Genomic DNA, 27814 nt, shown 5'->3' with positions numbered 1-27814 from the left:
ACACAGAATCTAGTAGAATCACTTATTTATTACTCCAGATCATGGAGGAAAAATGAAGTAACATTAATTCTCTACTGAGTAATACAACAAAATTCCAAACTAAGTAGGTTTTTGGGAAATATAACTTTTTATTTAAATATCAGTACACAGCAATGAATTACTAAAGGAAACTATCATTAATATAAAATTTTTTATTATTAAATAATTAAACATTTTTCTTTCAAAACATGGAAGGAATCCCTGGAGGTCCGAAGTCTAACATGATTGTTTTACTGACAATATCATTTGCAAGAAAGAGATCATCATTCAAAGAAGTACTTGATTTTCCAAACAAAAGCAGAAGAAAGAAAATGTTGACATATCTTGTTTAGTCAGCCAGAACTTTAAGTGCAAAAATTCCATCAGGTAGCACCAAGAGAAAATTGCATAATATGTTAGGAATAACCACTGGTAAAATTGTTGGCAAAAGGAATCAAGGCAGTGAATGAGCTATTGGGTCCATGGTGTCATCATGATCTGCTGGAGGCCTCTGGACATACACAGAAGGTGGTGGGCAAGTCGCCAGCCAGAAGGACGAGTTTGATCGAGACCCTGCTCACCAGGGCTTTTTGGTGTCATCTTTAACCTTCAGAAGGGACACAAATGTTGGTTTAACAGGCAGAGAACCCGGATCACTTTTCCAGGGTAATCTTTCCCTAGTCACTCCATGTCTCAGATCCCTCTGCACTAAGGGACCTATTTTTCCCTTGAGCCCCAACCCTGGCGACTGCAACTTGGACCAACCTCTTTCCTCCTTTGTCACATCACAGAGTCAGTCCAGGCCCTGCACCTGACCCCCTGGTCACAGGGCATGGAGTGGAGGGGCCCACAGGTCTGAAGCTGGTAGTGATGGGTCCGCGCCCTCACTCAAGGCCCTCTCTATGATCTGATGAGAGGGCCTAAAACATGGCAAGGAGTGGGGCAGACATCCAAAGACAGGGTTCTGTATTCCTGTGCCCTTAGCCTTGGGTCAGCCTGCAGGCAAACATCCTTCTTTCCCCTTCTTCTTGAGTCTTTCCTCACACTGGGAGCAGCACCCATAGCTCTGGAGGTATCTGTCCTTGTTCCACCTTATCCATTCCTGGTGCAGCCCAGTGGTGCCCGTGGAACCCCAGCAGCACCTCAGACTCCCCTTCCCCTGAATCCACTCTGCTCCTGGCAGGGCTATCAGCGGGCTCAAGATCTGGGGTGTGCAGGAGGGTGATGGCAGGGGAGCTGCCTCAGGGCCCAGACTGAAACCCCATGTAACTGACTTTTTAAATATCCTTCTCTTGAGCAGCCTCTACGCTTTACCTTCCACCTTAATTCCTGGAACCCAAGCCACTTTCTGTAGGAAGGCAGCCCTGTACTCCCACTTTTTCCATTAGGTATACCAAGGCTCTCCCAGGCCCCTCCTCCTGGGATTACACCCAGATCTCTCTCTTAGCCTCAGAGATGGAATCCCCCTTCCCTTGTCACACCTCATGTAAAGCTACCATGATGCACCCAACTCAGTTAAGAGGACTGCCCATGTCTGAATTCCTGCTGCCTGCAGGCTACACACCCTTCTTCCTGAATAGGAACCTGCTCTGAATCATACCTGAACTTGCTAAACCTTTTCAAGCTCAACAGACACTGAGCCTTGTTATGGGCCCCTCCATTTCCCTCTGGACTCTGAAGGTGAGAATCCATCAGTACTCAGGGCTGAGCTGCCCAGGTCATTGCCAACAGATGACACGGTCTCATTCACCTGTCTCAAGTCAGGATGAGAAGGTCCCAGCCACGGGGAGGGGTGGGACTCTGGGAATTCTCTTTCCCCGTCCTGCCTCCTCACCCACCTGCTCCTTGTTCAACTTCCAATTCTGCCCACAGTACCTGTCACTCTAAAGGACTCTCCTCAGATGCCAGGCAGGATGAAGCAGCAGAGGATGACGAGGAGGAAGCAAAGGATGAGGGTGGTGGCCGTGGTCCTGAGTTGGGTTGTGCCTGAGGACATGGTGAGTGGTGCTGAAATGGAAACACAAAAGTGACAACCCTTGTCCAGGCCCAAAATCTGAGGAGACACCTCCTCAGTTCCTGCCACCCTAGGTCATCCCGGAAGGCAGAAGTTTTGTCCCACACCCCCACCCCCACCCCGCTGCTATGGGGCAGCCCTGGGGTAGGAAGGGAGAGGGGGTGTCCCCTGTCCTCAGGGAGCTCACACAGCTGCTGAGGGAAGCAAGGTGACAGCACACCCACCCTCCTGCTGTGGTGGAAAAGGAGGTGATGCTCCAGAGTTGCGGAGGGGAAGGTCTCTGGGCTGGCATTGGAGGTGGTTTTGATGGATTTCCAGAATCAAACGAGGGAAAGGAAAGGAAAAGTGATTATCAAAAGAGAAAGCACTAAGGAGAAAGGTCTGAAAACACACTGACACCTGTAGTTTCAAGGTTGGTGAGAAATCCACAGTACGGGGAGCAGAAGCAAATGCAATGAAGAATAGGAGTCAGGAGGGAGAAGGGAGAGGAGGATGGGAGAGCACAGGCACGCCAGCACCCCAGGAGGAGCGCCCCATGAGGGGGTCATTTTAACATAAACGTGTATACTGGGATGACTGAGGCTGAACTCAAGAACTAGTTTCTCGAGATCACCGTTTCTGATCTCATTCGAGATCCCCGTTTCTTTCTTCTGTTACCTCCTGCACTTGGCTCCAGGGTTCTGTCCATGCCCGTCAAGAAGTCCTTAAGCCATCTTGTGCAGTCTCCCATTGAGATGTAATGGAAGGACATAGTCACATCCTTGTCATTCTCCCACTTTTCTTTCATCTTTCTGGCTCCAGGATGAACCATTGTCCACATTCTGTTCTCTGAGTCAAAGAGGAGGAAGACCTGTCCATCGAAACTGAACTGCCAAGATCCACTGCTGTGTCCTTCAGCTTTCTGCTCACAAAACATCCTGGCCTGCAGGGTGAGGGGTTCTGCCCCCGTCAGAGAGAGATCAGCTCTGGTCTTGACACATGTTGAGCCCCCGTCCTGTTCCACTTAGAATTTCCTGGCCTTACTCTCTCTGCCACATCTTGGCCTTGCCTCTAGATCTCTTAAGGGGTTAGATGACCTTCCATTTGTTTTTGTTTTTGTTTTTTTTTGAGACAAAGTCTCACTCTGTTGCCCAGGCTGGAGTGCAGTGGCACAACCTCGGCTCACTGCAGCCTCTGCTTCCTGGGTTCAAACGATCCTCCTGCCTCAGCCTCCCAAGTGGCTGGGATTACAGGTGTGTGCCACCATGCCCAGCTAACTTTTGCATTTTTAGTAGTGACAGGGTTTCACCATGTTTTTCAGGCTGGTCTCAAATTCCTGACCTTGTGATCGGCCCACCTCAGCCTCCCAAAGTGCTGGGATTGCAGTCATGAGCCACCGCGCCCAGCCCCCATTTGTATTTTTACATGAAAACTACAAATGCCTCTAACCTACCACTGTATCTGCTCCCTCCTGTCCTGGGCCATCTGAAACTTACCCCTGGGTGTGTAATTCTCCAGCTGAATGTCAAGCAGTTGCTCTGTGAGCATGTCCACCACCTCTCTCAGTACTGGGTTCTGTGCTTTCCAGGTCTTTGTGACACTTAGTTTCTTCCCCAGGGGACTGACGGGTGTGACTGTCTTGTTGCCACAGTCATAGTGAAGAAAAGTCTTTTTATCCACCTGGCTTTGAACCGCACACCACCATGGTCCAGGTCTGAACTTAGGGATGATGGTGATGTCATAGCAAAGAGAGTGAGGGTCTGTGGAGAAAGGCAGGTAAGGGGTGGGTGGGGAGAAAGAGACCCCTAGTTAGCCCTCCTTCACAAGGTGACAATAAGAGGATGCTTTTTGTGGGCTAGGCTGGCCCAGGAAGGAGTGCCCCCTCCAGAACTGTGGTGTCCACAATACTAAGGCGAGTGCTGGCCCCTTGCATGAGGACAAGGAGGAGGTGGAGGAGGAAGAGGAGGAGGTCTCTGCCTGCTGAGAAACCACATGTCCCCAGACATGTCCCACTGCCCCTCTGTCCACATCAGTCAACATACGACCTTGCTAGAGAGGTGCCAGGGCTGCTAGAGGAGGAAGGGCCTGGATGCCAGAGGATCTTCAGCAGCAGCCCGCATTGACTGTGGGAGGTGGGAGAGGGTGTGAGGGATGCCCCTGAGGGTGCTGGTACATGGTGGAACAGAGTGAGGATGGAACCCCATTGGATAAAGAAGAATTGATTATCATGGTCACAGGATTTAACATGTTGGCAAAGTCCCCAGTGATGGTGCACATCCGCTATGAGGATGCCTTCCTGAAACCCTGGACAAAGGGATGGTCCACGCAGCAAGAAAGGGAAAATCTGAAAGTCTAAGGCAGGTAGAGGGAGGGATCACAGGATCAGAGAAGTGCCCATGCTTAGACCCAGAAGGGTCTAAGTGTGAAAATCCAGAACAATGTCCATCCACTGTGCTCATGGGAAACCTGGAGGACTCCTGTTTACCCAGCATATAAAGAAGGCCCCATGAGAAGACACCAGAATGGAATGAAGCTTAGGGATGCCTATTGTTGAAGGCCAGGGTTGGGGGTAGGAGATGCTCTTCCTGAAATGGGCTCCCAGTAGTAATGGGATGAAAAATTCTGAAATTACAGATTCCAGGTGGAGGCTGTCAACTGTCAGGAGCAAGGAGGGTGCAATGATGGAAATGATTAGAGAAGTCACAATGCCAGCTGGGAACCTCAGTTATACAAAGTTATGCCCATGGCTCATAGAACAAAGGGGTCCAAGGTCCAAAAGAGATGGAAACCCAACCCGGATACTGCTGGATTTAAATAATTACAAGAAACAGAGATAAAACAAATGATGGATGACCAGGAGGCTGAAAGTAACCAGTCCTTCAAAAACAAGGATCGTTTGTCCAATTTGCAGAATAAAGCCACTTCTCAGACCCTGAACCCATGACTAGAAGAAGACACCAGTTTCCAGTGAGGAAGGACCTTTTAACCCCGCAGCAAGTACAATGGGTCCTTGTGGCCTTCTACAAAGATATTTATGGCCACTAAAGTTTTCTGTGAAAGGCAATGTTATAAATACGTAAAGGTGTGCAGGGAATATATTCTCCATTGTAACTACTCAACTCTGCTGTTGTAGTTCAAAAGCAGCCATAGACAATCCATGAATGATGAGTGAGGCTGGACCTGCCTTGAGTGCCTGATGACCCAAGGCCCCCTAAGATCCTAGAGGTACATGTGGTTGCAATATCTAATTGGAGAATCACAACAAAGATTCCATGTGAATGTTCAGAGGCAAGGCAATACCACTCACAGCAAGGAAATCTCAACATTAAACAGTGGCTCCTGTAGAGTACTGTGCCTTGGCAGAGATGGGGCCTTCAGCAAGGTGAGGGCAGTGACCATCCAGTCTCAGAGCTGCCCATTATGGATGGACTCCTCACCCTCTAGGTCATTAGGAAGATAGGCACGGCAGCGAGAAGACGCAGGTGGGTCTCCTGCGATGGGCAGGAGCAGGGCCACAGAGAACCAAGAAGCTGCATAAGCAGTTGGCTGCGATCCCCAGGACACCACGTGGCTGCACCCCCTCACCCTCAGCTCATACCTGAGGCTTTAGAGAGGGTCCCTGATGGCCCCTGTAGACCATAGATGCTACTCAACAGCAAAGGAGGGGAAAATAAGCCCCCAACTATGGCACCCCCACTCCCATCACATCCACACCACCCAGAAGCCACAGACAAGGTAGGACCAGCTTCCACTCTCCAACTGACACCCGAGACATTACTTGGAGATGACACCCTAAGGGATGGGACACTGTAATCCCCTCATCTGGGATCAGCAACCTAGGACAGGGTCCAAATCTGGTCCCCCCTCATTTGCAGGTTGCCATTGCCTGCTGCTGCTCTACAAAGGGACAGGGCTGGACACAGAGAGCAGAACCCAAGGCCTGCAAAGATCACAGGGCATCCTTCCTCCCTTTCTAAAAAGGCTTTGCTGACCCCTGTCTACATAGTGACTATTCTCTAGGACGCTGGCTCCCCAGTAGGAAGAACAGGCTTCAGAACGAAGAACAGGCAGGTCTGGGCCCCAAGGGCAGAAGTGGGCACCTCTACTCACCAGAGTTCCCAGGGTCATTCTGGAGGGAATGGTGCTTCCCATGCCCTCTGCACAAGTTCTGAGGGGAGCTTGGGGTGTGTTTGCTGTGGTGTGTCCTCAGTCAAGAGGCAGAAGGTGCCACGTGGTGTAGGAGGTGGTGAGGGTCCCTTCATGGATGGGGAGACCTCTGGGGTGACCAGCTGGGTTGAGGTGGGGAGTAAGAGGATGTGACTTGGGTGGTGGCAGTGGATGGTGAGGGGAGGAGTGGGGGGGTGTCTGCTGAGCTCCTGGGTGCAGGTGAATGTCTACAGGAAAAGTGCAGGGGAAAATTCAAGGGCAGGGAGCCCTGGGGGTGCTGGAGGGTTTCTGTGGTGGAGAGTGGGTGAGAGCAGAGCAGACCTGTGGCTGGTGGGTGTGTCTGTGATCGGGTCCCTGTGGAACCGCCTTCACCCCTTTCCTGTCCCCAGCTCGGGTTCCCGGGACTCTGGCTTTTCCTTCCCGAAGGCGGGTGGGACTGCCAGGCTGCACCAGGGATCCCCGCCCCACCTCGCTCTCTGCAGCCCTCTGGCCCCTCCAACCTCCTGCCAGCCTCCTTTCCACCCCGCTCCTTTTCGCCTCGCCGCTGGCAAGAAGCAGCCTCGCGGAGTGGACCCGGCAGGGAGGAGCCGCCGACCGGAACTGAACGGGGGCGCAGTTCGGGGAAATCTCCCCTGTCCTTCCCGAAGCCTCCCCTCCTCTGAAAACCGCTGCAGTTCACAGCCCCCAGGTTTGGCCCCCGCCTCGCTTAGGCTCCATCCACGAACTCACCAGCTCGCCCAGCCCGGGACCAGAGCGACAGCAGGAGCAAAAGTAGGAGACACACAAGGATCTTGGTAGTGGCGGCCGCTGCCATTGGGGACCCAGAGCGCTGAGGATGACTTGATGGAAGGGGAGCCTGGAAGATGAATCAGGTCAAGGTTGAAAAGCCGGCTTATATAGGCGCTGGCAAGGTTTCCTGCCGTCGTCACAGCGGCTAGAAATATGGTTGGCTGCCCTGCCGGCGTCCCTCCCCTTTCCGGGTGTCCCTCCCCTTTGCCTCAGCCCCCTTCGGAGTGGTGTCTGGGCGTCGACCCGGCTCCTGCCAGGACACGGTTCCTTCCACGACAGACTCATTTAATCATCACAGCATTTTTTTTGAAGGTGACGAAACTTGCAGAGGAATATTCAGCGGCGGCGGCGTCTCCCTGTCGCCACCTGAGCCCGCGACACTCTCCCTTCCTCCGCTTGCGCCGCCTTGTCCTTTGGCTCACCCCGCTCTGGGCGCAGCCACGGGCCTGATCGCGCTCCCTCCACTACTTCCCCAGTTCCTAGTGGACGTATTTATAGTCCGGGCTAGGTTTTATTATTTATTTATTTAGAGACAGAGTTTCGCTCCTGTTGACCAGGCTGGAGTGCAGTGGCGTGATGGCTCATCGCAACCGCCGCCTCCAGGGTTCAAGGGATTCTCTGGCCTCAGCTTCCGGAGTAGCTGGGATTACAGGCGCCCTCCAACACGCCCGGCGAATTGCTTGTATTTTTGGTAGAGATGCGATTTCACCGTGTTGGCCAGGCTGGTCTCAAATTCCTGACTTCAGGTGATCCACCCGCCTGGGCCTCCTAAAGTGCTGGGATTACAGGCGTGAGCCACCGCACCTGGCCCGGGCTAGGTTTTATTACAGGAACAGCACGCAAGGTTTCAGAGGTTTAAAACAACATATTGTACACTAAACAATTAGTCAAGATGGTAGATTTTATCTTGTATGTTTTCACCAAAATTAAACAACTTTAAAAATTATCTTAAAAATTTACACCTTGCTCCTGCTCTGCCCAATGCAGACTGGTCAAAAGAGTCTACTCATTAAAATCGAGGACAACATTGAGGACCTCGTCCCTAAAATCTCAGCCTGTGACACACTTGCTGATTTAGAAAGCTCCTCAGAGAGATGGGCCCTGAGCTCCCAGTTCAGCAGCCTCCCTCGCCCAAGTCCAGGGATGGCGCAGGGGGCTCAGCAGAGCAGGTTCTAGAGAAAGTTCCTAGTGGTTCCCCACTGTCAGCGCATTCCACTGGCCTGTTCCCCCTGGGCCAAGGGTCAGCCATCCTTCAAAGCTGGGCGCAAATACCCCATCCCATGTGTGTCCTCCATCTTCCCACAATACAGAACACCCTCCTGCTCCCTGAGACCTGGATCCACAGTGCGCGCATCTGGATCTCCCTGTGTGACAATTACTCACACAATTTGTGTGTGTGAGCATGTGTGTGACAGAGTCATGCTCTGTCACCAGTCTGGAGTGCAGTGGCATGATCATAATTCACTGAATCCTCAAACTCCTGGGCTCAAGGCTTCCTCCCCACTCAATATTGGAGAGTGTGGGGCGAGGCAGTCTGAGCCACTAGCGCAGCCATCCTCTTGTTACTGTTTCCTATGCCCTGGCAGATGCCTCAGTAGTATTCACTCCTGAATTTACCATGCCTTGTGTTAGACTGGTCTGGGGGCCAAGTGGGTCTTGGCTGTAGTGCAACTGGGGCGAGTCATTCTGCCAGGATTAGGAACTGTGTTACTGGGGAAACTTTTCTCATCACCCACCCCAATCCTGTCCCAGATGGGAGGAGCAGTGAGTGCTGTGTCCAGCCTCCCTGCCTTCCCAGTGCTCCCAGCATCACACGCAGCTCCTCCCCAGATGGTGTGGGGTCTGAGTTCTCCATGTTCACCATGCTCCCACCACTAGCTCCCCATCTTCACTGCCCTCCCAGTATTTTCCCAGCCCCTTCAGGGTCACTGCCTGACCAGGTGGGGGTTCGGTGAAGAGGCAGAGGTCAGGACAAACCACTGGTCCAGTCTGACTTTAGGGTCCTCTCTGAAATGCGACTGCACACCATCCTGTTCCTCTATCAACCTCAGTTAGGATCATCTGTAGGGCAGTGTAGAATCTGGGCCAGTGATGACCGATTCCTGCCTTTTCAAGTATATTGATTTTTCCTAAAACGGGTAAACACACTAGCAATAAGTTATGGAAATACTGTTTTCCTTACTAACAACAGAGATGTGATTATGTATCAATTCTGGTTTTTAAAACAAATATAAGCCCATAGGCACTCTACTGAACGCAGATTCTATCTCAACATAGCACACATTGAAGATCTTCCAATATCCTCACATACAGATTCTTTTCCTTTTTATCTTTGCACGACATTACATAGAATGACTGCATCACAACAAATGTAACCAGTGTCTGTGTGTGAAGATCCAGATGGTCTCCAGTCAGTTACTTTTACAGAAACGAAATGCTGCAGAAGCTGTGCTTGTATGAATTTCAATTCAATTGTGTAGAATAGATTTCCAGACACAGAATTGCTGTGCAAATTAATGCACCTTTAAAGTGTCTCATGTCATGGGATAGCAATGCTGGTGACACTCTTGTCTGTGATTGTGAAGACCCAACTTGGACAGAGGAGGGTGAAACATCCACTGTAGAAGGAGGGGAAACTGTTACAGGCTTCCTGAGGGACAGGGTGACAGGGTTCATAGAGTCAAAAATATCCAAGTCTGCATTAAGAATATGTACTTATACGTGTTTGAAATGTATGTATAAACACTCCCTGGAAAGATGAGAAGAATCAAACTTTCCTCCCAGGCATGTGGCCAATGAGAGTGGATGCAGGCAGGGGCTGGGGAGCTTTTCACACATGACTTTTCATGGTTTCGATTCTGAAGCAGGTAAAAATGTGGAGGTGAAGTAGTATGGAAGAGTGGGGCCGGGAGTCCCAGGGATGGTCACAGGGTGGGCTCGCCTGATCTGTTTGGGGCCACAAGGGTCCGGGGATGCAGAACCCAGGCAGCGGTGTGCGGGTCTGCCACAGTGATGAGACACTTTTTCTAGATATTTACCCAACGGTGTTGTCACAGGGTGGGTATTATAGGGGATTTTTGATTTCAACCACAGTTGTCTTTCGGGGAAAATTCGCACACAGGGTTTCAATTTCCATCCTTTCGCGTCCTCTCAAGGTTCTGCGCGCTCCTCCCAGGACGCCCGCTCTGCCCGAGCTCCGGACCCGGGTCCTGCCCGATGGAGACTGCGGAGTGGGTGCCATGCTGCCGGTCGATGCTCCCGGGCCTCCGAGTCCACAGCCTCCGGACAAAACGGCCTTTCGAAGACCTGGGAGGACTCGCCAGTCGCGGCAAGGAACCGTGGCAGGAGGACACAGGAAATACGAGCCCGAGTGGGGTGAAGAGCACGAGGTTCCTCCTATATCCTCGCGGGGACTTTGCCACCGGCTCAGTGTGGAGACGTCCCCATCCCGCTCAGATCTCTGGGGATCCGACAGTGTGGCCGCCGCGATGACCTGCATCCTCCTTGCCCTGGGGCTGCTGCGGGAGGCCGCCCGGGGCACACTAGGTCCTGAGTGCCCAGGGTCCAACAGGGGCTTCCGGTTGACTCCTCCCGGACGCCGTCGCTCGCGGTCCAGGGCTCCTGGTTTCTCCACTGGGCTGAGGGCCCGGAGCATGGACGTCGTGAAGCAGAGAAAACCTTGGGATGGTTGGAAATGAACGATGGGAGGGCAAATCAGAGAAAGGGAGACGAAGGAAGCAGGTAGAGCCAGAAAACAAAGAGAAACCTCCGCCAGGAAAATGGGAAGGGGATGACACAAGCACAGCGCCTACACTCTACCAACTCTCCATCTCCTCCTCTCCACCTTGCAAGGAACGCAGGCGCCACCGCATCCACCCTCACTGTGTTTGGGGTCACCCATTCCAGCAGGGTAAGGCGTCCCCTTGTAGGTGCTGTTGGCATTGCCCTGAGGGCTGTGGACACTGAGCACCTCTTCCTGGGTTCACTGCCATTTGCATTCTTCTTCTGATGTCAGTGGGCAACGGATGGTCCCCAAACTCTGATGATACCTCGACCCCAGCCGGTGTCGGGCTCTTGACACTGCCTGGGGAAATGAATTCTAGAACCAGTGGGAAAATAGAGACACGATGGAGATTTTTTTGTAAAAGGAAAAGTACACACTCATGTAAAGGGAGTGCAAGAGAACTCAAGAGAGAGGCAGGTGCAAGGGGGTTTGGGGCTGCCACCTTTCTGGATTTCTTTAACCAAGGGATACAGTATTCATGAAAATTCCTGAAAGAAGGTGGAGATTTCTCAGAACTGTGGTGCCACCCATTTTTACGCCAAATATCGGTGTTCTCAGAATTGCCAGGACACTGGTGGGTGTGTGTTTAGTATTATAATAGGGTCCTAGGTGAAACCGAGGTCAAACCCAGGGCCATGTTGGGTCCACTCATTCTTAGCCAGCTTGGTCCATACTGTCTTTTAGGATTTTATCAGCCCACAGCCTCTGCAGATATTTCATCAGATTCCTTTTCCTAGTCACCTGAAACTGCTGCCTAAAATTTTCTCTTCTTTTGTGAGCACACTGTATTACACCTGTCTCACTTTGGAGAAACATCTTTTTGAATTCTTTGCATATATTTAGTTGGGTTATTTTGCTTTATAATATTGGGTTGCAAGAGTTCTTTATATATTCAGGATACCAGTCCCTTCCTAGATACACGATTTTCAAATACTTCCTCTCATTCTATAAGTTTTTTTTAACCTTATGAATGGAGTCCTTTTTGAAGCACAAAAGTTTTACATTTGCATGAAATGAAATTAAACTACCTTTTATTTTGCCATTTGTGCTATTGGCATACAGTGCTTAAGAAGCATTTGCCAAATCCAGGATCACAACAATACTGCTCTGTTTTCTTCTGAGACTTTCATTGTTTCATGTCTTAGGTGGACATCTGCCATTCATTTAGAGCTAGTTTTTGTGTGTGCTGTAAGGAAGGGATCCGCTTCATTCTTCTGCATGCACCATCCAGCTGTCCCAGCACCATTCACTGTAGTGTAGGATGCACTTGCCCAACCTCCTGTCCCTCCCTCCTGCACTCGGGGTCAGAACTGCCTCCTGCTAATGGTTCTCCCAGGGTTTCTCCCAATGAAATCCCCTCATGTGAATCCCATGTAGGCGCCTGCTTTTCAGAGGACCTGGTCTGGTCTAAGGAGTGGATTCACCAGAGGAAATGATATTTCATGAGATGGAACATTCTGGGAATACTGATACTCAGCAGACCCTTTACTTCATCAAAAGTGAAAAATCGCATTCTTTGGTCATTTTGGGTCCCACAATTCTTCCACCAATTTAGTTTATTGGGGTTAAATTTTGTTATTTCTGCTGCAGTTGTTGTTGTTTTCTTTGAGACGGGCTCTCACACTGTTGCCCAGGCTCAAGAGATCCTCCTACCTTAGCCTCCTGAGGAGCTGCTACTACAGTCACATGCTACTACACTTGGTTAATTTTTAAAATAATCTGTAGAGACAAGGTCTCACCATGTTGCTTGCTGTGGCTGATCTCCAACTCCTAGCCTCAAGCGATCCTCCAACATTGGCCTCCCAAAGTTCTGGGATTACAGGCATGAGCCACCACTCCTGGCCCAAAAAGTCATTGCTTTTTAGTTTTTACTTTTCACATGGTTGTATGACATTATGTAGATTAAAATTCCATATAAGTAATTTGGGGAATGCTATACAATAAAATGCTTTCTTCAGCCACAGCTTCCTAAAAATAGATGTGGCATTCAAATGTTGTGCATTCGTCAAATCTTGAAGAAGTTTCAAATCTTTAGAGTGATTCTGCACTCTTATTTTGGTGACACAATAATCCATAAAAACAAGTAAAGCGCGCACTCTGTTCTGGAAGCTGTAAGGAGGTGAAAGTATTGATAAGCCAAAGTGACAGCCTCTTTTGTAGACACGATCCTGCCTAAATTTCTCATCCTTCACAAAAGAGGGCCCTGAACTCCCCGCTTCTCCAGAGCTCCATGCAGTCCTTGAAGCACTCTCTGGCAGTCTCCGCAAGTGGTTGAACAGCTCCTGCTGGTCTCCGTGGGGCTTCGGAGGCTCCAGGTCCCCTACGCCCAGGGGCTGTCATGCTCACCAGGTCTCACCAAGGGTGCAGCCCACCGTGAGTGGTGGAAGAGACCAGGTGTAGCTGCTCCTGCCCCTACCCCTCTCCTGACCTGCCAATCTTTTTATTTTTATTATTTTTATTTTTTTTATTTTTTTTGAGACGGAGTCTCGCTCTGTCGCCCAGGCTGGAGTGCAGTGGCCGGATCTCAGCTCACTGCAAGCTCCGCCTCCCGGGTTTACGCCATTCTCCTGCCTCAGCCTCTGGAGTAGCTGGGATTACAGGTGCCCGCCACCTCGCCCGGCTAGTTTTTTGTATTTTTTAGTAGAGACGGGATTTCACCGTGTTAGCCAGGATGGTCTCGATCTCCTGACCTCGTGATCCGCCCATCTCGGCCTCCCAAAGTGCTGGGATTACAGGCTTGAGCCACCGCGCCCGGCCGACCTGCCAATCTTAATAGGGGGAAGGAGTAGAGATGAGTGGAGCCATGGAGGTTGGTGCTGGAAAGAACAGAAATGAAGACCTTTGTTCAATTCCCCAAATTATGGGGATCCCTTTCTGAGTTCTAGCAGCCCTTTGATAGTCTGATGATTGGATTCCTGCCATGTGTCTTAAATCCTATCGTTTGGCAGGCACTGTGCTAGGTGCTGGGTTTACACGTGGGTGATGGATGTGTCCAGTCCTCCAGGAACTTAGAATTCAGGGACAGAAACAAACATCCACGTGGCTGGTGTGCTGATGTGTTGTCCTCGAGGTGGTTGGGGGTATGAGAGGACAGAAGAGGGGGTGACTCATTCCGCCTGGGGAGTTGCATGGAGGCTTCTTGGGAGGTGACATTTCAGATTGTTCTTCTAGGAATTGGAAGAATACAGCATGGCCAGATGGGAGGAGAAGACAGGGCACCCGACAGAGGGACAAGCATGAGGAGGAGACTTGGGGGTGCAAAATCATAGAACTTTGGGGAGCTGTGAGAAGTCTGCAGTAATGAACCCTCAGTTACTGGGTAGACTCTTTCCACAGGGAGGAAGGAATGTCTGGAGGGACAATAGGGGAGAAAGGGTGGGCAGGAACCTGTCTTGGGGTCCCTGTCTCCCTTCACAGTAAATCAACCAGGAAATCAATTCACCATTCATACATATACATATAGTATATGCTTCCACACACACAGAGACACACAGAGATATGCACATACAGTCTCACACATACACAGACATGTATGCACAGTCTCACACACGCACACTACACAGGCACACACACATATGCACACACAGGCACTCAAACACACATACACACACACACGTGCACACACAGACATACATGAACACACAGGAGAAACTGGGTGTCATCTCGAGAGTTGTCATGTCTGGCCCATGCTGCCCACTCACCTATCACCTCCGGGGCTGTCTCCCAGCTCATGAAGGATTTCTGAAGCCATCAAGCCGGTTGTCACTGTGTGATGTCACTGTGTGATCTGAAAGACTCAGACACCTCCTCACTCTGACCTTCCTTTCTGGTATCCTTGGTTCTGGGATGAAGCAGAGTCCTGTGGGTTTTCGCTGTAGTAGAAGAGAAACCTCTCCCCTGGGGCAGAACTGCTGGGCCACCAGAGAGCACCCCTCTGCTCTTTGCCCTCAAGGCATCTTGATCTGCAGGATGGGAGGAACTGCCCCAACCCTCTAAAATAAACTCTTTATTGACCCATCATCCACCATGATGTCACAAGCTGTGTGCCAAGGAGCTTAGGGCACAAACTCAATGTGAACAAACACTCTGGGCTTATTGAAATATTTGAAAGATTAGCGGTGCCATCTGCTGGACACCACAGGAAGCACTGGTCCAAAGTATTTCATAGTTTCAACATTAGACTGACTATGCACCATTGCTTTAGACGACATTGTAGTTTTACAGTCTGTGATTTCAACAGTTGCTATGATAAAAACACAAAAACAAAAACAAGAATCCCTGAAAAAATAGATATGAAATAGGAAATGAGGGTGGCTGTGTCCAATCTGCTTCCAAGGTTTGAGAAGTTGTTCAGTGCCCAGTAGGTACTCATGTCCATTAGTAAACATTTGTGCTTATTTAAGAATGAAATAAGAGCCCGCATTGCCAGGACAATCCTAAGTCAAAAGAACAAAGCTGGAGGCATCACGCTACCTGACTTCAAACTATACTACAAGGCTACAGTAACCAAAATAGCATGGTACTGGTACCAAAACAGAGATATAGACCAATGGAACAGAACAGAGCCCTCAGAAATAATACCTCACATCTACAACTATCTGATCTTTGACAAAAACCTGACAAAAACAAGAAATGGGTAAAGGATTCCCTATTTAATAAATGCTGCTGGGAAAACTGACTAGCCATAAGTAGAAAGCTGAAACTCGATCCCTTCCTTACTCATACAAAAATTAATTCAAGATGGATCAGAGACTTAAATATTAGACCTAAAACCATAAAAACCCTAGAAGAAAATCTAGGTAATACCATTCAGGACATAGGCATGGGCAAGGACTTCATGTCTAAAACACCAAAAGCAATGGCAACAAAAGCCAAAATTGACAAATGGGATCTAATTAAACTAAAGAGCTTCTGCACAGCAAAAGAAACTACCATCAGAGTGAACAGGCAACCTACAGAATGGGAGAAAATTTTTCTAACCTACTCATCTGACAAATGGCTAACCAGAACCTACAAAGAACTCAAACAAATTTAACAGAAAAAAACAAACAACCCCATCAAAAAGTGGGCAAAGGAAATGAACAGACACTTCTCAAAAGAAGACATTCATACAGCCAACAGACACATGAAAAAATGCTCATCATCACTAGCCATCAGAGAAATGCAAATCAAAACCACAATGAGATACCATCTCACACCAGTTAGAATAGCAATCATTAAAAAATCAGGAAACAACAGGTGCTGGAGAGGATGTGGAGAAATAGGAACACTTTTACACTGTTGGTGGGACTGTAAACTAGTTCAACCATTTTGGAAGACAGCGCAGCAATTCCTCAAGGATCTAGAACTAGAAATACCATTTGACCCAGCCATCCCATTACTGGGTATATACCCAAAGGATTATAAATCACGCTGCTATAAAGACACATGCACACGTATGTTTATTGTGCACTATTCACAATAGCAAAGACTTGGAACCAACCCAAACGTCCATCAATGACAGACTGGATTAAGAAAATGTGGCACATATACACCATGGAATACTATGCAGCCATTAAAAAGGATAAGTTTGTGTCTTTGTAGGGACATGGATGCAGTTGTAAACCATCATTCTCAGCAAACTATCGCAAGAACAGAAAACTAAACACCACATGTTCTCACTCATAGGTGGGAACTGAACAATGAGATCACTTGGACACAGTAAGGGGAACATTACACACTGGGGCCTGTTGTGGGATGGGAAGAGGTGACAGGGAAAGCATTAGGAGATATACCTAATGTAAATGACGAGTTAATGGGTGCAGCACACCAACATGGCACATGTATATATATACAACAAATCTGCACGTTGTGCACATGTACCCTGGAACATAAAGTATAATAAAATAAAGAATGAATGAAATAAACATACTACTTTTTCAATTTATGTGAAATATTTTCTTAAATGGCAATAAAATTGCTAGGTCATAAATATTTATTGTTTGCTCCTGACTACTTAATGAATACATTCTTTGGTATTTCTTTTGTTTTAGGGTTGTCTTGAAAATGTTACAAAGGCACCTTCTGGATTTTCCCTGGACCACTCCAGTACATTTGACGGGCTCAGCCTCCTGCGGGAATGCTCACCTTCATGAAGCCAGGACACACAGGTTACTTTTTGGGGAGTCCTTCCTGTTTAGGCTATTGAGAACCTGGGGACTCCCCTCCTACGCTTCCTCTCCACTACCTGGCTCCCCGCCACCTGAATCATCTGTCACCTTCCTATGTCCGATGCAATGCACCTGCTCATTATGTTCACCTGCTGTCCCCACTGGAGCAGGAATTTTGTCTGTTTTCCTGAGAGAAGTGTCCACAGCACAGCTCACTGTTGGTGCTGAGGCTGTACTTACCCTGTGAGTGAATGTATGAGAGGCAGTGATGGGGCAGGGGCCTCTTTGTTTTCCATTTATTCACTACACTTTAGATGGTAACTTAGGACATGGTGAGGCCAGTGTTTCCTGGGCACAATAAATCAGAATATATTGTGAAGACAAGAGGCAGAAAGAAATATTAGGTGGAAGAATATGAATTTTCAAATAGGAGTCGAGAAGAGTGAGAAACCAATCAGGAAAGGGGTTAAGTTTGTCTTGCTTGTAGATAACATGTGGAGAAATGCAGCCATCTGCAATGGAGACTGGGTGCTCTTAGATTCCTCTGAAATGCTGAGACCATCTCCACAACCTGCTCTTGTCCTCCTCTCTCCCAAGGCTGAATGCAGCTCTTGTGCCTTCAGTGCCAAGGAAGTCACAGTTTCAGGCCAGGGAAAGGGCTTGGGTAGACCCTGGAAAAGGAACTGGTGGGTGCAGAAGGGGACGGCTGGGAGCAATGACTTCCAGAGAATAAACAAAAAATGTCACTTCAAAATGGAACAAAAAAGAAGGATATAAAGAACAGGTGGAAATCATCTGAAATTCCATTATGCACAGTTTAATGTTAGGGTTTTAGTAGAATCATGTGTAATTTTTATAAAATTATGATCATACACCTTATGATTATTTTAAATGACTAGAGTTTATTTTTGTAGGGCAGGGTTAGAGTTTATAGTGCAGAGTTCTCTCTTGCCTGTGTCAGTTAAACCCACTTTTTTGCCTCATGTCAATTGATTTTATTTGTTCATTTTTATTTTTTAATTTTACTTTAAGTTCTTGGATACATGTGCAGAACGTGCAGGTTTGTTACATAGGTATACATTTGCCATGGTGGTTTTCTGCACCTATCAACCTGTCATCTAGGTTTTAAGCCCCACATGCATTAGGTATTTGTTCTAATGCTCTCTCTCCCCTTGACCCCAACCCCTTGACAGGCCCCGGTGTGTGATGTTCTCCTTCCTGTGTCCATGTGTTCTCACTGGTGACCTCCCACTTATGAATGAGAACATTCGGTGTTTGGTTTTCTGTTCTTGTGTTAGTTTGCTGAGAATGATGGTTTCCAGCTTCATTCATGTCCCTGCAAAGGACATGAACTCATTCTTTTTTATGGCTGCATAGTTGCCTGGTACATATATGCCACGTTTTCTTTATCCAGTCTATTATTGATGGGCATTCGGGTTGGTTCCAAGTCTTTGCTATTGTAAACAGTGCTGCAATAAACATCTTTGTGTACGTTTTTTATAGTAGAATGATTTATGATCCTTTGGCTATATACCCAGCAATGGGATTGCTGGGTCAAACGGTATTACTCGTTCCAGATCCTTGAGGTATCGCTGCACTGTCTTCCACAATGGTTGAACTAATTTACACTCCCACCCAAGTGTAAGAACTCCCAAGTCTGAGAACTGCCCACCACCATGTGTGTTATTCTCCAGACCACCCTCCACGTGGCCCTTCCTGGACAGAGGCTCTAGTGCATCAGGCCAGAACCTTCTAGGCTCCTGTGTCCCTGCACAGTCACAGAGGTGGCTGCCATCCCATATCCACATCCTCAAGCAGAGACAGGCCCTCGGCTTTGTCTAGGCCTCCTCCCCTTTCCCACAGCCTCAGGACCCTGGGGATTGATGGTCACCAGGTGCAGGTCTTCCCCACTTGAAGACTGTGTGGAGTGAGAGGTCTGTGCCTATTTTTTTTCATTCAATGAGGAATGAGCTGAGTGACTGGGGGCAGAGTGGGACTCAGAGGCTCTACCCAGTCTTCACCCCAGGCTAAGCTGTTCTCCACAGCCAGGGGCCACTGGGCCCCCCACCTCCCTCCCACTTCTGCCTACAGTTCCAGATGCCTCCATGGTGACTGAGACAAGGATGTGCTGGGGATTCCTCAGTTGTGCGTGGATGAAGTGACCACAGGGACAAGCCGCATGGAGAGGGGGTGCAGCCGCAGACTCAGGCCTGGTTGACCATGGATGGCTGTGCTCTAAAGTGAGCACCAGGTGGAAGGAGAACGCTCCCTCAGGTCCCGTGCCCATGGAAATCCAGCCCTTCACAGATCTGAGTCTCATATGGATTAGACCATATATTTAGAAAGTGATGAAGGAACTCTGGGCCTGAGCTGCTTCAGTCTCCAGAGGGACCTAGGGGTTGCCTGCAGGGGACGAGGGGGCAAGAGAAGCTGCCTGAGGCTGAGAACAGAGGGTGAAAGGGAAACACCTGGAGGTCCTGGCTTTGCAGGAGGAGGAGGAGCTGTGCTGCATTATGGAATTATTTACCTCTTCACATTAATTTCTAAAAAGTTAGTTTTCTTGAATTTCTGGATGTGCTTTTTAAATCCAGGGCCATGTTGTGTCCACTCATTCTTAGCCAGGTTGGTCCACATGCTGTTTTTCAGCATCTTAACAGCCCACAGCCTCTGCAGATATTTCAGCAGATTCCTTTAGCTAGTCATCTGAAACTTCTGCCTAAAATTTTCTATTCTTTTGCAACCACCATGTAGTATACCTGTCTCACTTCAGAGAAACGTCTATTCAAATTCCTTGCCTATATTTAAATTGGGTTATTTCACTTTATAATATTGAGTTGCAAGAGTTCTTTATATATACAGGATACCAGTCCCTGGCCAGATACATGATTTTCAAATATATTCTCTCATTCTGTAAGTTTTTTTTGTTTTGTTTTGTTTTTGTTTTTTTTTTACATTCTAAATGGAGTCCTTTTGGAAGCACAAAAGTTTTACATTTTCATGAAATGAAATTAAACTACCTTTTATTTTGTCATTTGCACTACTGGCATACAGTACTTAAGAAGCCTTTGCCAACTGCTGTTTTCTTCTGAGACTTTCATAGTTTCATGTCTTAGGTGGACATCTGCCATTCATCTAGAGCTAGTTTTCGTGTGTGCTGTAAGGAAGGGGTCTGCCTCATTCTTCTGCATGTGGCATCCAGTTGTCCCAGAACCATTCACTCTAAGCCTAGTGAAATCATCCTATCTTCTAAATTGATCACTGATGAATATGAAATAATATAATCTTAAAACAGCATGAATCTTTAAATAACATGAATCTTAAAATAACTCAGAGCTAATCTACCCAGAAATAGCCCTTAAAATAAAAACAAATAACAACAGGAAGATTAAGGGAGTGTGCCACCATTTTAAAATGTGTGACTTGCTAATGAAGAATAAGATAAACATAATTTTGAATTTTTGTCAAAAAAATGTAATAAACCCATTTTAAGTACTAGGGAAACACTGGTTTCTTTTGAAAACTAAACACCCTACAGAGGTAAAATAAGACTCCTGCCGATTTAGAGTGAGCATATCAGGTGGCATTGTATTCAGAGAAGTGTAATATAATATCAACCAGCCTCATTCACGTCACACTACTGTGCACAGAGCCTCCATGACAAGGAAGATGTTCACTGTGCTGTGTGGGAACGAGTGGTATAGCTCAGGCGGAGCAACTGGAAAGAACCCTGAAGTCAGGGTACGGAAGTGGGGCGGAAGTGGGGCCAGACTAAGGGAAGAGGCTCAGATACATGCAGTCAAAATCCATCATGGATTTCCAACTGCAACACTTTAGAAAAAAAAGTATTCGCAACCCCAGTATGATTATTGTGATTTTTGGTATGTACTGATCTAGTCCTTCTCCCTATGGTGCTGCTGATAATAATTATAATAGTTGCCATTTACTGGGAGATTTTGAAACTGCCTTTGCAAAAATTATAGCTGAGAAAATTATAACAGTGAAAGAGATCTGACCGACTCCATGTGGCTTCTAATCTCCAAGCTGTCCTTGTCCATTCCTGGGCATAGGCCGAACTAACTTTGGGAGGAACTTGGTTTACAGTTTGACTTTGAAACAAAGACGAGGCCGGGTGTGATGATTCATGTTTGTAATCCCAGCACTTTAGGAGGCTGAGGTAGGCAGATTGCTTGAGCCCAGGAGTTCCAGAGCAGCCTGGACAACATGGTGAAACCCCATCTCTACTAAAAATACAAAAAGTAGCCTGGTGTGGTGGCACACACCTATAATCCCAGTTACTTGAGGGGCTGAGGAATTTGAAGCTACAGTGAGCCAAGACTGTGCCAATTCACTCCTGCCTGGGTAACAAAGGGAGTCCCTGTCTCAAAAAAAAAAAGTAAAAAGACAAAAAGATGGTAACAGCCCTTTCCCCAAATAAACCCCTTTCTTGCCTGGGGAACTGGACTGTCTGCAAAACTAAGAAATTAGCAAAAAGATTAGAAATTATGGTATAGGCATCACTATTATAAAACCTAAGGTCAGTGCTTGACATATTTTATAGACCCTGACTGTCCTCGATGGTTGGCAGCACCCAGTTGGCAGTACCTAGACTGATAAACTGGCTCATCTGGTCTTGTGGTTTATCCATAACCAGCTTTATGTGAATTAAACTTTTTCTCTATTGCAATTACCCTGTCTTGATAAATCAGCTCTGTGTAGGCAGTGGGCAAGAACACATTGGGCGGTTAAAATTTCCTTATACCAGGTACGATACCATTTCACAACGAATCTCTGAGGTAGGTATTATCATCTGCATAATACTGATGCAGGAACCAGGCTCAGACAGGCTAAGCTGTATCACACAGATGATACATTTGTCAGCCCAGATATTTCTAACTCAAAGGTTCTGTCCTTCCACTATACCTCGAGACAACCCTAGGTGTATTCCAGTTACAATAAATATAATTTTACATCCTGAATTTAATCCATCAACTTATTGGTATATTCCTGTTATTGATATTTCTTCATATATCTTAGCACTGCCCATGTGAATACATAAACTTCACAACTGCCACTTGAGTTTCCTAATCTGTACTACTGGACATTTACTTTGTCACTGTTTTTTTCACCATTAGAAATAATGCCATAATAAACATTTTTTGCTCATACGTTCTCTTCAGCATGGATCATTTTCCTAAAAAATATTCCAGAAGTATGAATGAATGTTTTAACGATTTCTGCCACATATTTCCCAATTGGTTTCCAAGACAGAAGTGCCAATTTACACCATCAGTGAGCACAGAAGTGTATATAAAGTTGTCCATATGCATGTCAATATGAGTAAAACTATTTTTACCGAGTTAATAAATGAAAGCTGGCCTTATTTACATTTCTTTGATTCTAAGGTCGAACATTTGTCCATGTTTATCCACTATACCTCCTCTTTTGGGAACTGTTTGCTCATGTCCTTTGTCCATTTATTTTATTTTTCTTGCTGACTCATAAGTTCTTTCTTTTTTTGAGTGGGGAGAGGGGACAGAGTCTCGCTCTGTTGCCCAGACTGGAGTCCAGTGGTGCAGTCTCAGCTTACTGTAACCTCCACCTCCAGGGTTTAAGCAATTCTCATGTCTCAAGTCTCCTCAGTAGCTCTAGCTACTACAGGCATGTGTCAACACACCCAGCTAATTTTTCTACTTTTAGTACAGATGGAGTTTCACCATGTTGGCCAGGCTGGTTTCTAACTCCTGGCCTCGAGAGATCTGCCTGTGTTGGCCTCCCAAAGTGCTGGGATAACAGGTGTGAACCACTGTGCCTGGCCCATAAACTCTATGAATAAATATTTTAATGTCACATTTTCCCAGACTGTTGTTTGCAATTCCTTTTGTTTCTCGATAGGAAGTTTTCATAAATGTGCATATAATCTATCCTTTTCTTTGTGATCTCTTTAATTGATTTGAAACCTGTCTTCCTTCCGGGTATGGAAGTTTATTTCCTTTAAGTTTTTCTATGTATGGAGTAATCTATGGCTTAATTTAAAAGAAAATATTTAATTCTTTAATCCATCTGGAATTTGTTTGTGTATGGTCAGAGTTGTAGGTCTATTTTCCCTGACACTGCGAACCAATTATCTTATTATTTAACAAACATAATTGTTTGTTTATAACACAAAAGAAAGAAGATGAAAATGTGAGAAAGTAAGGCCCTTCAAGAGGGAGAGTGGTCAGGCACCTGCAGAGGGATTAGCTTTGAATGGGAAGGTCAACTCTTTCCTTTGCACTTGGCGGAGACAGGGAAAGGCTGGGGGTGGCAGCAGGTGGGTCTGCAGAGAGGAGAGCAGACCTCTGCCTAACAGCTTTGATTTTCCCTAACACACAAGGGACCCACTTCCCAAATCCTTCCCTGAGATACTGGACTTCAGGCTGAATATCCAGCAGCAACAATATAAGGGTTCTCGTCCTTGAGCTCTTGGAGGTTATATTCCCACTCTTCTGGAATCCTAGCACCTCCAGCTTCCACCTCTCCTCCCTCCCTCCCCTCCTGCTGTTCTTCACTTTTTATCATGACATCCAGTCCCCCAACCCCTCCAGTCATGGGCATGACCCAACCAGGTTCCTAGAACAGTATGATGTACATGCGTGCCACCTTCGTAACTCACAAAGCATGTCCACTCTTGAACCTCACAACAGCCTTGGCTGGAGGACAAGCAGGCACCAGGATGAGCAGGGACTTGTTTGTGGAGACGCCAGGCCCCAGAACTTCAAGCACCCCTCTCTGCTCTACAGACTCTAGCAGGCAGGCTCAGCCACTGCAAGACACCTCTCTCCAGCATGCCCTACTGGTTCCGGCATCCTCCTGCCTTTCCTACCTCTACCCTCGCAGTCCCAGAGCAGTGGTCCCTTTCTCCGCTTCTGCTGGTGCTGCTGAAGAAAGCATAGGAGTTCCGGCTCCACAGCCCCCATGCTGTGTGAGCCTCGGGCAGTTTGCTTTCTCTTGCCAAGCCTTTGTATACACTAGGGATCATAACAGAACCTAGGCCTTTGTGTTGTTGTGAGGACAGAGTGAGTTCATGCATGGAAAGGACTGAGGACATCACCTAACACCAAAGTCAACAAATGTGGGCATGAAACAGGGCTGGTGTGTCCTGCTGTAAGTTCGTGCTATCTTGTCACTATTTCTTCATGATGCTTTTATCCACCTCAGATGGATCCAGTCACAGCTCCTCTCCAACGGCTCTTCTAAGCCATTTTCACATGCTCATAACGTTTCCCAAAAAAAGGAACAATTCAAGAAGGAAACACTTAGTCCGAGAAGCATAAACAACTTCAACCTGTTAAACATCTGGGCGGGGGACACACAGGGCACTGGGGAAAAACTTTTGACCTCCACGCAGAGAGAACAAGGGAGCCTCCACAGGAGCCTGAGCCGCACCTTCCTTGTTTCCATGTTGCTGAGACCTCAGAAAGTCTGAGCACCGCAATGTTCTCCCAGAAATGGGACCAGCGCCATGCTCACCTATTCTCATCCCCAAACACCTACAAAACAACTCCTAGACAAACTCCCCCAGGGAAAGGAAGGGCAACGAAGGAAGCAAGAGGAAAAACAACCTGGAAACTTCTCATAGTAACCTAAAGTGTTTCTGTTTTTGTTTCTGAGACAGTGTCTCCCTCTGTTGCCCAGGCTGGAGTGCTGTGACGTGATCTGTACTCCCTCCTGAGTAGCTGAGATCACAGGCACGCGCCACCATGCCAGGCTTTGTGTGTTTTTTTTTTTTTTTAGTAGACACGGGGTTTTGCCATGTTGGCCAGGCTGGTCTCTAACTCCTGTCCTCAAGTGATTCACCCGCCTTGGCCTCCCAAAGTGCTGGAGTTACAGTTATGAGCCACCATGCGCAGCCTCTTACAGTAATCTAAACTTCAACATTTTTTTCTACGGGATATTCTTTCCTTGTTTATTTTCCTTCTAAAAGCTTTCCTCTGGGTTTATAGGAAAGCTCTCTTTGGCAATGTCAGTTTCCTCTAGGTGAATAGTGAGAACACAGAGAAGAGACTTTGTTTCTTTGCTGCTGGGATATTTTCCTCTGTGTTTGGGCAGAGAGGATGTGTGTGGAACAGCCGTGGTGGGCCTCAGCGATGCTGGTGGGGGTCCAAGTGAAAGTGCTGCCTGCTCCCACTTCAGCGGGAAAGCTACGGAGTCCTTCCCAGTGTTTGCCTCAAGGCCAAGCAGTCGCAGGGTGGCCCTTTGGTATCTGCTCCCCTGACGGTGGTTCTGAGCCTCATCTAAGGTAGAGGTGGGGAGGGAAGCAGGATGTGATGGACACAGATTTCCAGACCCTTTTAATGGATCCACAGGTTTTGGAGAATCCACACTTTCAAAGGGGTTGAGCTCTGCCCCCATTTTGCTGATATCATTCGTGCTATTATAAATGAAACAGCAACAGAGCATGATTAAACACACGGAGCATGACCACACGTGGGCACAATCAAGATCTCTTATTCCTCCCTTGACGTTCACGTCCAACCACTACCATTTTTGTGCCTCCTGTATGTGTCCTGATTCTCTCCTTCAGAGCATCTACAAAAAGTCAAACTGTCGAATCAGCATCATTTTTAGTCCTTAAGTAACATGGTTTAAAGTTTTCTATTTTCAACGAAAATAAAGTTCCTTCTTTTCACTTTTTATAAAAGGGAGCACTAGTTTCCCGTCCCATTTCTGTCTGATGAAAGCCACCACAGGGAGAGTCAGGAAAGCCATGTTGAGAAACAGGGGCGGGTGTTATGAGAAGCTCGGCATCTAATTAGATTTTGCTCTTGCAATGACTTAACACAAACCATGCCTTATACAACCCATGAGACTAAAATAAACTTTTTTCCCTGAACTTTTCTCTTCTTTTAAACCAAATTTCCAAGAATCCCCTCAGATCAGCCTTCCTCCTCAAGCCTAGAAAAATTCCAGTAGCACTTCGCCGCGCCCGCCCGCTTCTGCCAATCTACTGGGCTTCCTCTTCCCTAAGACAGAGAAACCAACGCCAGAAATTCCTCTGGGTGCTCGCAGCTAAAACAACTTAGCACGAATGTGTTTCTCTTCCACATTGGCGAGGGCGCTGCGGGACCCGAGTGCTCTGGCCTCGGCCGGCCCCACAGTCGCGCGCTTACCCAGCCGAAGCGAGGCGCGTGCGGTGGCCGGGGCGACGCCGTCCGGGGCGCGGCTGAGGTTGTAGCTGCTGTAGCCGCGGTGCAGCGCGAGGAGTTGCTGCGGTTCCCGCCGGCGCCCACGCGCCCGCAGCCTCGGGTGAGCAGCCGGGTTCCGGGGACGCCACGATGTGAGGCTGGAGCCTGGAGCCAGCCGCGGCTGCGCAGGACGAGCCTAGGACTCGCGCTCGCCCGCACCCGCGCCCCCACCTTCCTGCGGCGATCCGCCCCGCCTCGGCTCGCTGCCCTCGGCCTGCAGATGTTGCGGCCGCGCGCCGTGCAGTTGAAGAGGTAGCAGCCCAGTGCGGCGGCCAGAGGCGCGGTCCGCCGGGGCAACTCCACCACGGCCACGGAGCAGCGCGGCTTGGAGCAGCAGGCCGCCCCGCACTGTCGCCAGCCCAGCACGGCCAGCGGGACCCGAAGGAAGCTGGTATCTGCCGCCAGGGAGTCGTCCGGCTGCTGGCGAAACTCCTCCGGCAGCTGCTCCACGCCCGACGACTGCGCGTGCAGCTCGGACAGCGGCGTCGCGAGAGGCAAGGCCAAGCGGTCGCTCGGCAGCCACAGGCAAAACAGCAGCAACCCGCGCAGCGCCCGGTGACGCGGCGGTCGCCGGCGGGAACCGCAGCAGCGGGAGGCATAGCAAGCCCGGCCGGGCACCGTTCCTCGCGGTCACGGTAGGCTGCCCGGCGCCCTGCGCCTCTCCGCCCGGGCCCGCGGCGGCTAGGTGACGGCGAATCTTCCTCAGCGCGAATTAGCACCCGAACAGTGACCGCGGCGGGTGGAGCCTTGGTGAGCCACGCTCCTCCGCGCGACCCCGCCCCAGCCTCCGCGAGTTTCCCGCCGGCTCCTTCCGGGCGGGGAGAGCAGGCTCCTGGGAATGCAGGTTCAGGAGTGTTCTGCTCCCGCGCCGCCGCTGCCCAGCCAGGACTGGGTTCATGTCTGGGCCTAGCAGGTTTTAGCAACCAACCAGACCTGCTCAGGGGGCCTGCCCACAGGGGCCTGGCACTCGGGGAAGGCGGAGCAGTGGGAAGGGAGGGCTTCTCTTCAAATCCTTGTGACCCCAGGGCTACTCCAAAGAAGGGGCACGCGCACCTAGGACCACCGCACGGCGTCATCAACCCTTCGCCTCCAGCGTCCCCGACTCTTTCTGCATCAGGTTCCCAAAATGTGCTTGGGTGGTACAAAGCGGGGCGGGGTTAGGGGTGGCTGAGTCGGGGCCGGGTGGAGTGGGGATGGGAGGTACTGAAAGATGTTCAGTCTGTTTTTTTGTTCGTTTGTTTGTTTTTTCTTTGAGACAGAGTCTCACTCTGTTGCCCAGGCTGGAGTGCAGTGGCGCGATTTCGGCTCACTGCAAGCTCGGCCTCCCGGGTTCACGCTATTCTCCCGCCTCAGCCTTCCGAGTAGCTGGGACTACAGGCGCTCGCCAACACGCCCTGCTATTTTTTTGTATTTTTAGTAGAGACGGGGTTTCACCGTGTTAGCCAGGATGGTCTCCATCTCCTGACCTCGTGATCCACCCGCCTCGCCCTCCCAAAGTGCTCGGGGGCCAGCGCGAGTTCCGGCGGGGGCGGGCGCGGGCTTGGCGGGCCGCGCACACTGAGCTGCAGGGCAGTGAGGGGCGTAGCACCCGAGCCAGCAGCTGCGGAGGTTGCGCTGAGTCCCCCAGCAGTGCCGGCCTGGGGCAGCACTGACGGGCAGCCTCCCTGACGGGCGCCGCGCCCTGCTCCAT

General features: G+C 48.9%; 1 protein-coding gene and 1 pseudogene across 2 annotated transcripts; both read right to left on the bottom strand.

Moving 5' to 3' along the window:
• Positions 1-108: 108 nt before the first annotated feature.
• Positions 109-26335, bottom strand: LOC104676273 (UL16-binding protein 2-like). 2 transcript variants are annotated; one of them, XM_010381046.2, is made up of 6 exons: positions 26050-26335; positions 6908-7034; positions 3508-3771; positions 2690-2971; positions 1894-2025; positions 109-625 (listed from the first exon to the last, which is right to left on the bottom strand). In XM_010381046.2, exons 2-5 carry the CDS (start codon positions 6990-6992, stop codon positions 1916-1918), a joined length of 741 nt encoding a protein of 246 aa, XP_010379348.2. In that variant the 5' UTR covers positions 6993-7034; positions 26050-26335; the 3' UTR covers positions 109-625; positions 1894-1915. The 2 variants fall into 2 exon arrangements, with proteins under 2 accessions (XP_010379348.2, XP_030785346.1); XM_030929486.1 differs by lacking the exon at positions 26050-26335 and adding an exon at positions 14453-14603.
• Positions 25949-27814, bottom strand: LOC104676280 (annotated as a pseudogene).

The sequence above is a fragment of the Rhinopithecus roxellana genome, chromosome 4 (genome assembly GCF_007565055.1).
Source record: "Rhinopithecus roxellana isolate Shanxi Qingling chromosome 4, ASM756505v1, whole genome shotgun sequence".
NCBI lineage: Eukaryota > Metazoa > Chordata > Mammalia > Primates > Cercopithecidae > Rhinopithecus > Rhinopithecus roxellana.
The sequence above is the reverse complement of the archived record's forward strand: the minus strand, read 5'-3'. Positions and strand labels throughout refer to the sequence as shown.